This window comes from Mercenaria mercenaria, chromosome 3 (assembly GCF_021730395.1).
Source record: "Mercenaria mercenaria strain notata chromosome 3, MADL_Memer_1, whole genome shotgun sequence".
NCBI classification, from domain to species: Eukaryota; Metazoa; Mollusca; class Bivalvia; order Venerida; family Veneridae; genus Mercenaria; species Mercenaria mercenaria.
Genome location: NC_069363.1, coordinates 47,230,844 through 47,247,000, shown reverse-complemented (window position 1 = coordinate 47,247,000; position 16,157 = coordinate 47,230,844). Strand labels below are relative to the sequence as shown.

At 33.8% G+C, this 16,157-nt stretch overlaps 1 protein-coding gene across 3 annotated transcripts in view; it reads left to right on the top strand.

Moving 5' to 3' along the window:
- Positions 1–503: 503 nt before the first annotated feature.
- LOC128555598 (multiple epidermal growth factor-like domains protein 10) overlaps positions 504–16,157 on the top strand; it is a 28,795-nt gene continuing 13,141 nt past the window's right edge. For 2 of the 3 annotated variants that reach the window (XM_053538376.1, XM_053538378.1), the window contains exons 1-11: positions 507–646; positions 2,182–2,316; positions 5,027–5,164; positions 6,457–6,591; positions 7,769–7,990; positions 8,633–8,830; positions 9,827–9,964; positions 10,310–10,444; positions 11,180–11,317; positions 13,294–13,515; positions 13,887–14,087. In XM_053538376.1, the coding sequence (XP_053394351.1) occupies positions 538–646; positions 2,182–2,316; positions 5,027–5,164; positions 6,457–6,591; positions 7,769–7,990; positions 8,633–8,830; positions 9,827–9,964; positions 10,310–10,444; positions 11,180–11,317; positions 13,294–13,515; positions 13,887–14,087 (1,771 nt within the window). In that variant the 5' untranslated portion in view covers positions 507–537. Of the gene's footprint in view, positions 647–2,181; positions 2,317–5,026; positions 5,165–6,456; positions 6,592–7,768; positions 7,991–8,632; positions 8,831–9,826; positions 9,965–10,309; positions 10,445–11,179; positions 11,318–13,293; positions 13,516–13,886; positions 14,088–16,157 lie in introns of all 3 variants that reach the window. The other variant, XM_053538377.1, reaches the window with a different exon arrangement.

Sequence of the window (16,157 nt, the reverse complement as noted above, 5' to 3'; positions counted from 1 at the left end):
TTTTATAAATGTGATATAAATTACTTCTTTGATACAGCTAATCTTTTCATTAATATATACACATCACTCTAGTAAGCTGAAATTATATCTGGGGTTTCCTTACATTGTCCAACCACGAAAGAATAAACAACATATACAAAAACACAGTACATTCCCCACAGAAATTAATGCATTAGTTACAATCATTTATACAATTTTAATTATTCGCAGGTGCATGGCTAAAACAAACAGGCAAACGTTCACAAAAACAATATAGAGAATATGTAAAATAAATACATTTGATTGTCACTATCTAAAGTATTTTACTTTGTAGTTAGTAGCCACATGACCTGTAATTATGTCAATGTGACATTACTCCCAACAACAACAACAACAAAAAGAAAACTGTACGTTGAAGTCGTTATCATATTGTCTTATCGTGTCATGACTAGATACGTTTTTCGGAGAAACGCAGTAAGTGTTCTCGTTGACGCACAGTTAAATATAGAGTGGGAACCCAGCTGTACACATAGTATAAGCCGTCACGCGAATGCATAAATGTTACAGTCATACAGATACAGTCGAACGAATATGGACAGATTAATATCAGTTTTATTATTTGCGTTACTTGCATTGCCAGTATTGACAGTATTAAGTACTAGAAGAGGTTAGTCAATGTTATTTACACATTTTAAATATACATTTTAGCTTCAAAACAAAAGGCATTACTTAGATTTATATTGATTAGTGCCAGTCCTTAAGATAATACTAACAAAATAATTAAAGAAATACAATGCAGCTTTCTTTTTAAACAATAAATGAATAATAGTAGAAATTTCAGTATAATATAATTACCTTTGAAATTGGAGCTAATGATACGTTCAAAACATGTCAACCATTTATTTATTAAATAATTATATCTGATTAATTGAAAGCACACACGAGTTTCAAAACGAACTAAAGGTATTGTTAATGTAATCATTAATTACTTGTGTTCATTTCTATGTATTGTAACATTTATAAATCGATATTCGTATATTGTTCTGAATAAAAACAAAGCAAGCTTTCCTCATGCTCATGAAACATCGTATATCGAAAGCAATTCTGTGAAAGAAACTTCCATTTTTACTTTTTTCGATTTGTGTCAGTAATTGGTACTTCTCTTTTCTTTTATTTCTTTTAAATCTATGATACATAATCATTGTACCATGAAAAACGGGCTATTTTTTCACATCGTTTACATTATTAATTGATAGTAAAGGTTATATACATACAATATAAATGTAAATATTAACTGCAATTGTTTCGTTTATTAAGAACTAACGGACTCATACGCGTAATGCAATAGTACGTGAACATGTGTTAGATAAGTTTGTTTTTTTAAATTTGGAGGATCACACTTTTAAAATTAGGAAGTTCAACTTTTAATCAAATCTAGTCTGATATTATTCTTCTTAATTGCCTGCTTGCTTCCAAATGATCATTTTACCGATTTATTATGAATACTTAGAGTCATCAAGGACGTTTCCTCTTTTCATTTTGTAAAAAAATAATATTTATCACAGAAGTATAAAAATTAATAAGAGACGAAATTACCGAATAACAGTATTTATTTTTAGGGCGGCATGACAAAACTGTAGGAATTATCCGGAATCTGGACTGCTTACTTAGCTATTGTAACTAAGTGTTAATATCATGATTCACTGATTTATGCTAAACTGCTCCACCATTGTTATCAAATTACAATTTCAAGAAAAGCGTACTCAAAATAAACGATTGTGACTAATATAGACATTATAACTGGGTTTTGAGACTGTGTGTATACATTACTGACAATTTCATATACTTTTTGCTTTCTGTAGTACTTGTTAAAATTTACGAGGTTAGCTCAGTTAAGCTTGATTATCGGATTAAATAAGAGTACAAAATGCAGATAACTAAATTGTTTAAATCTATATAGGAATGTAAAGCACTTTATGTTTTTAATTAATATGTAAATGTACTCTTTCAAAATGTATTATGTTTACTTATGTTTCGTGCATGCAAGCATGTTGAGCGATTGTTAATATTACTCTGACAATTGACTAGTTATAAAGTGTTTTTTTTTTCTGAATTAATCATTTTAAGTACATTTCGCATGAATTTTTCATGTAGGATTTTTATAACATCTAGGATAATTTCGATTCTCGTGATGTATTCCAGGATGCAACACTTCATTCTGGGGTACAGATTGCCAATTCCAATGCGGAAATTGCCTGAATTCACTATGTGATGAAATTACCGGTGAATGTCAGAACGGATGTAATGGACCTTTTATTAAGCCTCTTTGTATAGCAGGTGAATTTACTTATATCACGAACACTTCTGCATCATTTCATTGGCGTTGATTTTGTTGCCTTATAGTTGCAGAAGAACAGATTTTGCGATTAACGTATAAACACTGTTGTTGTCAAAACTTTCTGATTTAATTTCGGTGTCCATTTACGTATTTAAGAGTTTATTTTTTTAATTTCTTATCTGTACTCGAGCTTCTTTTTTTATTCTGCTTTAAACATAAAATGATGAAAAAGTAAAGGTTTGATGGTATATTTTGTACACAGTACTTCACAGAAATGGTTATTCCTACTGGCTCTTTGCACTCGTTTTTAATTCATTATTACTTTTTCATTTTGTTTGTTTAAGGTTGGTCTACACGTTCGGAACGATTTGTTTTTCTAATATGTAAAGTTTTATTATACTATGATTTTTCAAAACTTCAGAATATACTTAGAAAAGTTAGCAAAAAAAAAAGATAAACTCATGTGATTTATTTTTTGCTGAACTGATTTGAAAAAACTGGACATCACGCATGTTTCATAATGGGAGTCTATTGGAAAATCATAGCTTTCATAACATTTTTGCGAATAGAAAGTGTTCTACAATGTACATTTTAATGAAACTTCTACCAGTTGTAAGTAAACGTATAGCCTATAATGCGGTGAAATAAAATGCATAGGTCCGTGTGTTTATGTTTTAGATAAAAAGGTAAAAGCAAAGGTCTTGTTTATTATAGTGTCACCCCTATTGAAAGTACCAATTACCTCCCAACTCCTACCGCTATGCCAGGCGTCAGGCGGTTAGAAGTCGGTAATCATTCATTTAAGTAGCTGGCGGATCACGAACCAGCCTTTTCGGACGAGTCCCATGACAAACATCCCCAGGACGAACGCTCCTCATGTGGCTCGAACCTTCGATCTCCCGATCCCGAGGCGGAAGCCTTAACCACTGGGCCACGGCGACTGGTCAGACAACTAACAATGTTTAAAGTAAACCGCACATTTCGCGCTATTTCAAACTATTTGACGTGTCAGTTGACTTAATACCATATTTTAAGTTTAGAAAGATAGTAACTGTGTATTGTAAAATATCCAATCACAGGTTTTTATCAATTCATAAAATGATTTTCATTTACGCCGAATGCAGGCGTTATTCTACGTTTTCCGGATAAACGACGTTACGCTACCACTTCCGGTTTATCAAACGTGCAGGACAACATTAGTATTCAAACAAATGCTCAAGTTGCATACACACTGATACTTGTCCCGTGTTGTAAGCAGATAGCTGACTTTTAAAAGCGTACCTATGTATATTTTCATAGCATGTGTCCAGGCGGCGTAGACAATGAATGTCAAATAATCAATTACATTTTTCTCAAATTTCAATTGAATTAAATAAATGTATAGCCTTTTCAGGTTTGGCTCACTTCCGATAACTCATGTTGGTGTTTAGAGCAGGCTATTTTTAAGAAGCTACGACTCAAGTATTCATTTATTTTCACCCAACAATTTCATTACATTCGTGGAAAGCTTTAGATATTATAAATAAAAGTTGAATATAAATGCCTTTGAAATAATCTTTACTTCTTCTTTTCAGAAAGTGTAACGGGGCCACAATACTAAGGTGTACTTTCGTATATAATTTTAATTGTCTGGTTTAAGATTTGTATTAAATGTTACTTAGGAAGACCATAATTCATGCTAGACTACAAGTACACCCAACTGCTTAAAAACGCAACCATTTTGACGTTTTACATAAATTTAATCTAAATATTTGAAGCAGATAACAATACAAACATTAAATTGTTGTGTATTATTTATGATGTGTAAATCTAAATTCATTCTTGCATAGAAACGGAGTAAATAATTAACAGTTGAAAATCTCGATTTGGTCCGTGTCTACATCTTCTAAAGAATTGAATCAGGAAATAGAGATTTTCATCTTTATTGATATATTATCAAATTACCTACATTAAATTCATTGCAGACCAGAAATCCTTATAACAGCTGTTAATTTTTTGTCCGTTTCTCTGCAAGAATGATTTTAAATTTACACATCATAAGTTATACATAATAGTTTTATGTTTGTTTTGTTAGACACGGGCAAAGTCGATACCTCTGTGGTTAAATACTAATCACTATGTAAATCTTGTAAAACATTTTAAGGCACTTGTAATCTTAAGCTTGTTTCCTAAACTGATAACGAAACAGACTTACGTAGCGCTTAAACTTAATGTTAAGACGCTTGAATATATGCTGTTTTTACGTTAAAAGGTCTCGATATGAAATGAACAATACAATTTAAAGTCATTTTAAATCGTTTTAACGATAAATACACGCTGATTAGCTGACTAACAGTATCAATATCATTTTGTAATGTGATAATACTTTTAAAGCACACATATGTGCAAATCGATTGTTAAGTATGAGTTATATATATTGCAACATTCTTAAATTCTTAAGATTTCAAAAAAAAAATCGTATAAAGAAATAAGGGATTATTTAAAGTTTTGAACTGATGCGTTTGTAAAGCGATTTATTTTCTATACCTCAATACAAGTAAGAATATCAAAACATTCCGAAGAGAAAATAAGAAACAAAAATCAAATAAATGTAGATAACATTGATACCAGTATGTATATAACGTGTTTTTACAAAATGCTGTAACATAGTATATAAGTCCGTTTTGTCACAGACAATATATTTCTAACAACTGATTCAAAATATTATAGAGTGTAGTAATGGTACTTTTGAGACAAATTGTGCACAAAAGTGCGGACATTGCAAAAATGATACTTCTTGTGATATTGCAAGCGGCATTTGTGAACATGGATGTGAACCTGGATGGAAAGACCTACACTGTATTATCAGTAAGTGATCATTAATTGCTGATATGAGATAAGCATTATATGAAAAAGACATACAGTGTTTCATAAACTACACCAAAGAAAGTTTCAAATACTAAAGATTTTTCATTGTTATATCGTAATTAATAAAAATGCTATTCAAATAATACATATAACCCGCTTATTGTGCTATCTGTTTTAACATTAACATCTTTACAGATTATTAAAAACGATGGACCTATCTATCTATCTTTGTTTTATGTACAGATGCGTAAATACATACGCTACAATATAAAAAAAAAAGCATGTCATTTTACGAAAGCCTGGTGGTGACTTCATATTCTCAATTTACAAAATAAAATATATAGAAACTATGAAATGGGAAGTGTGAAATGTGAAATTCACATTTCTCATTTCATACTTCTCAACTTATCGAAACGAAGAAGGTGTTGGTTCATATAGACAGCAGGACGGTAGCCATGGAAATCAGAATCCGCTAAGGAGTGTGTAACAACTCACCGGTCAGATAACTAACCCTGAAAATGGATGGCGCTGAAGCGTCGAGCCTATACCGGGCCGTTGCCATAATACGAGCCCCCAGGGAGCCATGCGGCGATGAGTAGGAGGGCCGTCGTAGTAAGCTTAGAAGCTTTGCGACTGATTGTGGGTGGAGCAGCCACGAGTGTAGATCTTGGTTGTAGTAAAAAATATTCAAACGGGAACTTTGAAGACTGAAGTGGGGAAGGGTTCCATGTGAACAGCAACATATTTCAAACTTCTCATTTCAAAGTTTCTATACGTTTTATTGTTAATATACAGAAATGAGAAATAGAATATAGGAATACTGAAATATGAAGTAACCACTGGGCTTGCGTACATTTTATCTTGTTTCTTCTTTACTAGTAGAATACGGTATGCAAAACGTATGCAATCAATAGTTTGTGCGGATGGGAATATCCGACTCTCTGGTAACTGATTTTTTGTCAGTAACTTGGCAGAGAATTGTTACTAAATTAACAGTTACACTTAAGCAGGATATTCTGATCTGTAGACTATAACAAAGAAGAAGCAGTTGCTCGAAATCACGGCCCTGATTTCATAGTCCGGCTTTAGCAACTGGTCCACTTGGCGACTGAGTTCGGTTTTTCTTCGTTTGACCTCGACCATATGATTGAATTAGGATTTTGAGAGCTAACAAATTGTATTAAATGCTTTAGATTCTTTCTTTAATGGTAGACAATAGTTATACTTGAAGATTTAACATATAGCAACACCATTAGATATTGATATATAATCAATACAATTTAAACTTACAGAGTGCGACGAAGGACAATACGGTACTCGATGCTTAGAACAATGTGGTATGTGTCTACATAAAGGAGCGTGTAACCCTCATAATGGGGAATGCGTAAGCTGTCATCCCGGGTTCTATGGAAAACTCTGTAAAGAAGGTTCCTAACTTTATTTTTTTTCATTGCACTTGAGCCAAAGGTTAATGTATGTTGTCGTCATTGGCTTTTCCCCGTCATCCGCATGACAGTCACTTGTACGACAATCAGTATCACATATTCAAGTCTTTTCATGCGACGTAACGAAATGCGGAACACCTTCTATACCTCATAGCCCCGACTATGCCGAATTCTATTATAGCAAAACTGAGTGTGCCCTATGCTTCGAAAGGAAAATAAAATACAACAACACAAACTTAAATGTACGGCACCCCTGTGCCATCGTATAAATGCTCATAAAAACTCTTCTTTTTAGAGACAAGGGAATCTCTTTTCTGTAGAGGACCTTTTCCTTTAAAGAGATAGGCTGCCATGATCCCCATGGCATTCAGCTTATTTCATAAACGGTAATCACGCTACCATTAGTCTGTATTAAAAGATCACTTGTCTCTGAAAAGAAGAGCTTACCTTTTACAAAAATAGATAAAGGGTAATGTAAAAAGCTTGGAGGGACAGAATTTATCTTCAGCACATACCGAAATGTAATTCGTATCAAAATATTGAGCGGAGCGATTACCATCCTTTCGATTATATTGTGCGACACGTGTAAATGAAGAGCGGATATTGGAATTCTCCTTTTAATGTTTTTCTATTCATAATTAGACTTTTGCATTGGCAGTTGAATTGTTAGCTTATAAGCTGTTTTTACAAAGGAAATATTACAAAGCCGCTTACATCTCTTACATCTTTGGCTTTGGTGCTTGAAACACCTTATTTCGACAGTTTTTTAATTGTAAATGGTGGTCAGGTGAACGGGAATCTGACATGTGGACCTGAAAAGAATTATGTTTTTTAAAAGTGTGAAAAAATATTCACAAGGTCAAGGGGAACCTGACAGTCAAAGAATTAGTATACTTAAATTTTCTACCTGGGTTGAATCCTAAAACGGTTTCTAGTCAGGGAAACATAATGAAAGTGTTTGGAAAAAATACCTGGATCTCCGTATCTGTTATTGTCCTGAAATATCATATATAAACTACTTTCAAGTTCAAAATCGTGAATAGAAAAAATCGTGGAAAATGAAACTTTGATTAAAATGTGACACAATGAATTTTTTTTATACTTTTAAATTAGAAATTACATAAATCCAACTAATAATTTGTTTATTTAACAATTTCAGACGCCAATCTGCTAAATCATATCAAACATTTGGTGACAGTGACTGCATCTTCTGTTTACAAAACCTGGGATAGTATAAAGGCAATTGATGGTACATTAGCTGCTAACCCGGAAACTTGTAACTGTTGTGCAGGCACAGAGAATGCAGAAACATCATGGTTGAGAATTGATCTGCATAGAAAATATCCTATACGGAAAATAATCCTTTATGGAAGAACGAATGGTAAAATGGTTAAGCACAGAACAAAAACTGAACATCACTTATAAAATTGAACGCTTATTTCATTTATATTACAGTCCTCATGAACAGGACACAGTTTCTAAATTGTTCTGCACAATCAAGCATATTTACCGGTCGTGGCATAACATAAATACTGCTTTAAGCACTTGTATTCGTAAAATAGGTAAAACGACCTCAAGGTGAAGGGTGCGGTCATAACTGTTTGTTACAATAAGGTTGTAATTATCATTATTGTCATTAATAATATTGTTATGATAACGTATTATTATTATTATGTACAACGCCATTGAATATTTAATTGTATAAAAATAGGCGTTTTATCACATTACTCAGTTTCAGTTTTATACTATAGACCCATAATAACGTTAATGTTTTTAGTGAGTCTGTTATCATATAAAACGTTGCATGGATTAACCTTATCGGAAGTGGTGTTGTTTTCAAGGTAGTCCGTTAGTTTCGCTTAAGCACCTTTCTCTTTGTCTATATAGAAATCTGAGTGTTGAAGAAAATATACATTGAATATAGGTATCTCGAATTATTGGATCGCCTTTAATCATGTATTGTTACCAATGATTGTATTTGCATGTTCCTTAACCAAACCGGAATTTGACTTCTCTTTTACAGAACATACATTCCAACAACTTGAAGGAAGTCATATTATTCTTCAAAACGATAGTATTGACAACGGATATAATTCCAACAGCAGCGTTGTTTCGGAGGAAGACACATATGTACTTACGCTACCAGACATTTTATGTAAATACGTTACTGTTAAAAGAGCCGGGAAGTTGACCTTGTGTGAGATTAGAATAGAAGAGGGAGGTAAACCTGTTATTGAGTTAATTCAGCTGCTTTTATATTGAAATAAATAATAATTTTCTATATTAGTTTAATTCCATGCAATCAGAAAAAAATAATTGTTGTATTAGATTTTACCATGTCAAATAAAAGGAGAAAATGTTCGTAAAATTAACAAATAATATGGTACGCAACTTTTTACTTGATCTTACATCTTAAAACATTGTAACGTGTGCCATACTGATACAAAACTGTTAAAGTATCAGGGACTAACACAAACGTTGGTTTATGCTGTCTGACACTACCAAAAAGAAATGCACCTTATTTCTTATTGTTTTTTTGTTTTTTTAGAATTATTTAAACAATGTTAAAGAAGTAATAAGATCTATTGTTCATTTAAAGCTTTTTGATCAACAAATGTATTGCAGAATAATTTAAATCTGTTTAATACATGTGTAAATCATGTGCCTTACTGCACAATATGCGTTCAAAAAAAACACAGTACTTGTAAAGACCGTGCATGACCAAACCAAAGAAAAGTCTTTATGGCATTGTGCAGGTGATCTTAATTCATAAGTTTTTGAACTTAAAATAAGGTAAGTGGTCAACAGGGACAAGTCAGGTGATATCTATTCACTGTAAACCATGAATTGGAAAGCCGGCGACTGTTTTTTGCGCAGATGATCTTTAGTAGCGATTAAATTCAACTGAAAAAATCTTAATTTATACTTAAAATAAATAGTTTTAGAGTCAGGTTATCTCTATTCACTGATGTGTGGTCTTCAGCATATGTGTGATAAGAGTAGTCAATAATCGATGTAACTCTGTCCTAAACATAATTTTTGAGCCTGACCGTTTGTGTACTTGAAATGTAGACCGTCAGTTAATATCATAAAAATGTAAACATAATAAACATTAATTTCAATCATCAGAATTAAAAAAGAGGAAGCAGACTTAAAAGAGAGATGTACATCACAATTTTAAAGTATCTGAAACAAATACCACTATTCTTTTTTGCAGAGTGTGTTATCGGGACGTTTGGAAATGAGTGTGAGAAAAATTGCTTTTGTGCCGATAAGAAACCATGCGACAGACAGACAGGAGTCTGCATGTCTTCGATCTGCGAAATTGGATTCATGGGCGAATCATGTAACGAAGGTACACGTTGTGTATACCTGTGTAAAATATAAATTTGATTTAATTTAATTAATTTATATTCAAGAAGTGAAACTGACATCATTGATTTTGCATGTATAAAAGTTACGTAATTCTACTGCTGTCTTTGATTTATTCTGCCACAGGTATATTACAAACTTTCTCCTGTATGCCTAGGTCTTGTATCGAACTTACTAAGTACATTTTGTAAAATTGGTTATACATGGCGTTTAATAATTCGCTCGAGCCACGCTCTCGTGAATTTTTCGTCTTAATTTTGGATCTATATATTTCAACATGGTTCTGCTATGTATTTTTTAATGTTCTATATACTGCTTTAATGTGCAGAATGTCCATTCCAAACCTTCGGACAAGAATGTTCCAAAAGATGTTACTGTTTTGATGACGAAGAATGTACTAAAGATTATGGGCTTTGCCCGGGTGAATGTGCCCCGGGGTACCAAGGACATCACTGCGAAATGGGTAATTAGAGTATCGGCTTTTATCGTATTTAATCAGGTTTTTGCCGTGAGATATGCATAACATATTAAGGCGTTTCGCAGTAACACACACACATTGTGATATGTGATCTTTAAAATAATTCATCACCGAAAGGCAAAATTCGTCACGGTTTTATAAATGTACCTAAAGGTTAACGGTTGATGAGTTTCTTGTTTCCAGAATTACGGGAACATTCCAGTTTTCGCAGTTTTTCTAAAGCACTTTTATAAACCGTTGCAACAGTTTATTTTGTAAACATTGATAAATATAGAACGAATTTAGACACAAGGGCATCAATATCTAGAGCGCACATGTAGCTGGTACACAGTATCAAAATGGCTAGCCACAGTGAAATACTGGATAAAAGGTTTTGTACTTAATTGTGAATATTCAAATACCATGAGGGTTAAAGTATTGAACGTAAGACATGAATCCAGTGTATAAGAAGATATGTTTGATTTAGACCATAGATAACTTTGACCAAAATGTAGATCAGTCGAGTTTGTTCAAACATCAATACTACACCGGAGGCAAATTGTCTTGAAATATTCAAAAAAGAAATAGCCATAAATCTACAAAACTTATATCTCTGAAAAAAAAATAGAATGAATGTTCATTATTTTATTTCTACAACTGTATTTTCTACATATCAGTATTAAATAAGTATTATAAACATGAGAAAAATTATAAGCATTATGTTTAAATTTGATAATTCAGAATGTCCATCTGGTCGATTTGGCTTCAGATGTGACCATACGTGTGGACACTGCCGATATGGAAAGACATGTAATCACGTAAACGGGCTTTGTGAAGACGGATGCAAAGATGGTTATGATGGAATGCTTTGCAATCACGGTTTGAAGATACTCATAAATAAAGAATACATTCTTCATTAATTTACACTTATAAAACTTTGAAAGAAATTGAGTGTATGAAAAGAACCTGTATATTGTAAGTCTTCTATTGCCAGATTGTCCTTTGCCTAATTTGTCTTGGAAATAAATTATAGTGTTCTTAGAACACCGATATGGTATTTAGTATTTTTGCGCAGATACTATATTTTACAAACTGCTCATTAACACGAGAAAAAAATTAAAATAGCTGTTTTAATTATATATGAGGTGTTCAGAAAATGTTGATCCTACCATCAAGCAAGTTACCTCGTTGCCTAAATTCAGGCAACAATCAAAATGATAGCTTATACAGGTATAACTATGCTTTATGTAAATTTACATACAAACGTGGTACAGACGAAGACAACATCAAATTCATACATGTGGTGCTTCACAATTTTGTTGCCTTTTAAATGATGTTCATTCTTGCTCAAATATGAATTACATTAGTTAAACTTTATTAACACTGAATACGTATTTAAGTTCTTCATGCCACTTAAGATGATATTAATTTCAACGTTTCTAACAGGTCTGTTAGTTGGTTGTTAAACATTATTGTACCCCCCGACAACAAAGTTGTAAGGGGGGATCTACTGGTTTCAGGTTGTCTGTCTGTCTGTCCGTCCTTCCGTCTGTCTGTCCGTAGACACAATCTTGTGCGCACCATCTCTCCTCATATCCTTGACACAATTTAATGAAACTTCACACAAGTGATCAGTAACAACAGTAGTTGTGCATGGGGTATGTTAGGTTCTTTCAGAAAAAAAATGCAGAGTTATGGGACTTTGTTTTTTTGTTACTATACTATATACATAGACACAATCTTGTGCGCACCGTCTCTCCTCATCCCTTTGACACAATTTAATGAAACTTTACACTTGTAAGTGATCAGTAACAACAGTACTTGTGCATGGGGCATGTTAGGTTCTTTCAGAAAAAAATTGCAGAGTTATGGGACTTTGTTTTTTGTTACTATACTATATACATAGACACAATCTTGTGCGCACCATCTCTCCTCATTCCCTTGCCACAATTTAATGGTACTTCACACAGGTGATCAGTAACAACAGTAGTTGTGCATGGGGCATGTTAGGTTCTTTCAGAAAAAAATTGCAGAGTTACGGGACTTTGTTTGTTGTTACTATACTATATACATAGACACAATCTTGTGCGCACCATCTCTCCCAATCCCCTTGCCACAATTTAATGAAACTTCACACAGGTGATCAGTAACAACAGTAGTTGTGTATGGGGCATGTTAGGTTCTTTCAACGACAAAAATTGCAGAGTCATGGGACTTTGTTTCTTGTTAACATACTATGTACATACAGTCTGCATATGCAATCTTGTGTGCGCCTTATCTTCCACATAATTATGCAATTTTGTGTGCGTCAAATTGCAATGTACTGTGTCAGTGAATGCGGGTGGTACATTCATCACCTTTAGTGATAGCACTAGTTATATTATGATCTAATTAACAGGTAACTTGAGGTCGGCGCTAATTGCTAACTACTAAATGCCAGATATAGTTAATATAATAAATACGGAATGTTAAGTTCAGTTCTTAAAGCTAAATGCAAGCTACTTAATATAAATATCGAGTGCTCACTGTTAAATACTTATTACCAAATGCTGTATACATTATATTGAATACCAGGTGTCAAATAGTTCATGTTTAAATTGAAAAAAAAACACTCAATATTAAATTCTCTATCTTAATGAGGTATCGATGTGTATTTCTCAAATTAATCAATATGACTTTTAGTTACTTGAAAACGTATAAAAGTCTGTCAGTCTGATTTTACTACCTATCATGTAAACATAGGGCTAAAACTGTTAACTTTCGAGAAATTGATAATAGACAGTGTTGGGTAAAAAGGCAATCGCTACATATCGTATTCATTCATTCATTAATACATTCAACTCATACTGTTTCAGCTTTAAACCTCCTTGAAAGAATTAAACTGGATTTAGTGGCAACGATGTCATCGACCTACCTCGACTGGGGGCCATACAAAGCAATCGATGGCAACGATGGCCCAGATCCAATCCTCTGCGAGTGCTGCAGTGCAACGAATAATGAGGCTTTTTCTTGGTGGAAAGTTAACATGGAAAGAAAATTCTCTATAAGTAGTATCGAAATAATTCCCAGAAAAGACGGTATGTAACACTAAGTACTACTACATAGACAAATTCACTCATTTTAATCAGATCTATTATACAAAATGTATCGGGCATGCTGGACTGAACTTGGAAATATCTCGCACTGATTTACCTCGATAAGTTTAGAAGACGGTTGATTTTCATCAAACCCCATCCAATGTAGTTTCAAGGCTTTTCATTTCTACTAGCACGTAATGAAACAGCAATTAAATGGCTTAAAATAGTGTGCATTATGAAATTTGTGTTTGACTTAAGATATGGAATAAACAAAACCCTTTTCCAAACTAGCGCACTACCTACAACATCATAAATACATCTTAATTTGCATTTTGATACTATATAATCTTCGAAATATGCTATCATTTCAGAAAGAGTGTTTCATCATTTAACAGGATTTACAATCACATTGAAAAATGATTCAGCTGAAAACGGTGTCTTAATTTACACTAACGAAGAAATAGATGGCAGCAACTCTGTGAAAATTTCAATACCAAATATTCTGGCTTCTATACTAGAAATACGAAGATCAGGAATACTGGTAATCTGCGAGGTCAAAGTGTTTGAAGGAGGTACACTGTTTTTTTAGCTCACATGTCACAAAGTGACAATGTGAGCTTTTGTGATCACGCAGCGTCCGTCGTCCGTCGTCCGTCCGTGCGTCCGTGCGTCCGTGCGTGCGTAAACTTTTGCTTGTGACCACTCTAGAGGTCACATTTTTCATGGGATCTTTATGAAAGTTGGTCAGAATGTTTATCTTGATGATATCTAGGTCAAGTTCGAAACTGGGTCAACTGCGATCAAAAACTAGGTCAGTAGGTCAAATAATAAAAAAACCTTTTGACCTCTCTAGAGGCCATATTTTTCATGGGATCTGTATGAAAGTTGGTCAGAATGTTCATCTTGATGATATCTAGGTCAAGTTTGAAACTGGGTCAACTGTGGTCAAAAAGTAGGTCAGTAGGTCAAATAATAAAAAAACCTTGTGACCTCTCTAGAGGCCATATTTTTCATGGGATCTTCATGAAAGTTATTCAGAATGTTCACCTTGATGATATCTAGGTCAAGTTCGAAACTGGGTCACGTGCCGTCAAAAACTAGGTCAGTAGGTCAAATAATAATAAAACCTTGTGACCTCTCTAGAGGCCATATTTTTCATGGGATCTGTATGAAAATTGGTCAGAATGTTCATCTTGATGATATCTAGGTCAAGTTTGAAACTGGGTCAACTGCGATCAAAAAGTAGGTCAGTAGGTCAAATAATAAAAAAACCTTGTGACCTCTCTAGAGGCCATATTTTTCATGGGATCTGTATGAAAGTTGGTTTGAATGTTCATCTTGATGATATCTAGGTCAAGTTCGAAACTGGGTCAACTGCGGTCAAAAACTAGGTCAGTAGGTCTAAAAATAGAAAAACCTTGTGACCTCTGTAGAGGCCATACTTGTGAATGGATCTTCATGAAAATTGGTCAGAATGTTCACCTTGATGATATCTAGGTCAAGTTCGAAACTGGGTCACATGCCTTCAATAACTAGGTCAGTAGGTCAAATAACAAAAAAACCTTGTGACCTCTCTAGAGGCCATATTTTTCATGGGATCTGTATGAAAATTGGTCAGAATGTTCATCTTGATGATATCTAGGTCAAGTTCGAAACTGGTTCAACTGCGGTCAAAAACTAGGTCAGTAGGTCTAAAAATAGAAAAACCTTGTGACCTCTCTAGAGGCCATACTTTTCAATGGATCTTCATGAAAGTAAGTCAGAATGTTCACCTTGATGATATCTAGGTCTTGTTCGAAACTTGGTCACGTGTTTTTAATAACTAGGTCAGTAGGTCAAATAACAAAAAAGCCTTGTGACCTCTCTAGAGGCCATATTTTTCAAGGGAACTATATGAAAATTGGTCTGAATGTTCATCTTGATGATATCTAGGTCAGGTTTGAAACTGGGTCAACTGCGGTCAAAAACTAGGTCAGTAGGTCTAAAAATAGAAAAACCTTGTGACCTCTCTAGAGGCCATACTTTTGAATGGATCTTCATGAAAATTGGTCAGAATGTTCTCCTTGATGATATCTAGGTCAGTTTCGAAACTGGGTCACGTGCCTTCAATAACTAGGTCAGTAGGTCAAATAATAAAAAATCTTGTGACCTCTCTAGAGGCCATATTTTTCAGTGGATCTTCATGAAAATTGGTCAGAATTTTTATCTTGATGATATCTAGGTCAGATTCAACACTGGGTCGCATGAGCTCAAAAACTAGGTCACAATGTCAAATAATAGAAAAAAATGACATCATACTCGGTTTAAAACTGGGTCATGTGGGGACAGGTGAGCGATTCAGGACCATCATGGTCCTCTTGTTTGTTTTAGCTAGACTGAACAGAAGGTTCAGGATGAGCTATTAGTTACGGATAGATAGTCCGGCGTCCGTCCTGCGTTATCCACATTTTTACTTAAACATCTTCTCCTCTGAAACTGCAAGTCAGAATAACACCAAATTTGGTGAGGTCCTCTGTCAATGTTCAAATATGGGCCACTAGAGCTAAACAATAGAAAAACATTTAAACGACTTTTTAACATGAACCTCTGGATTGATCTTCATTAAACTTAGTCTTTAGCATCATTTTATGGTCCTCTATCAA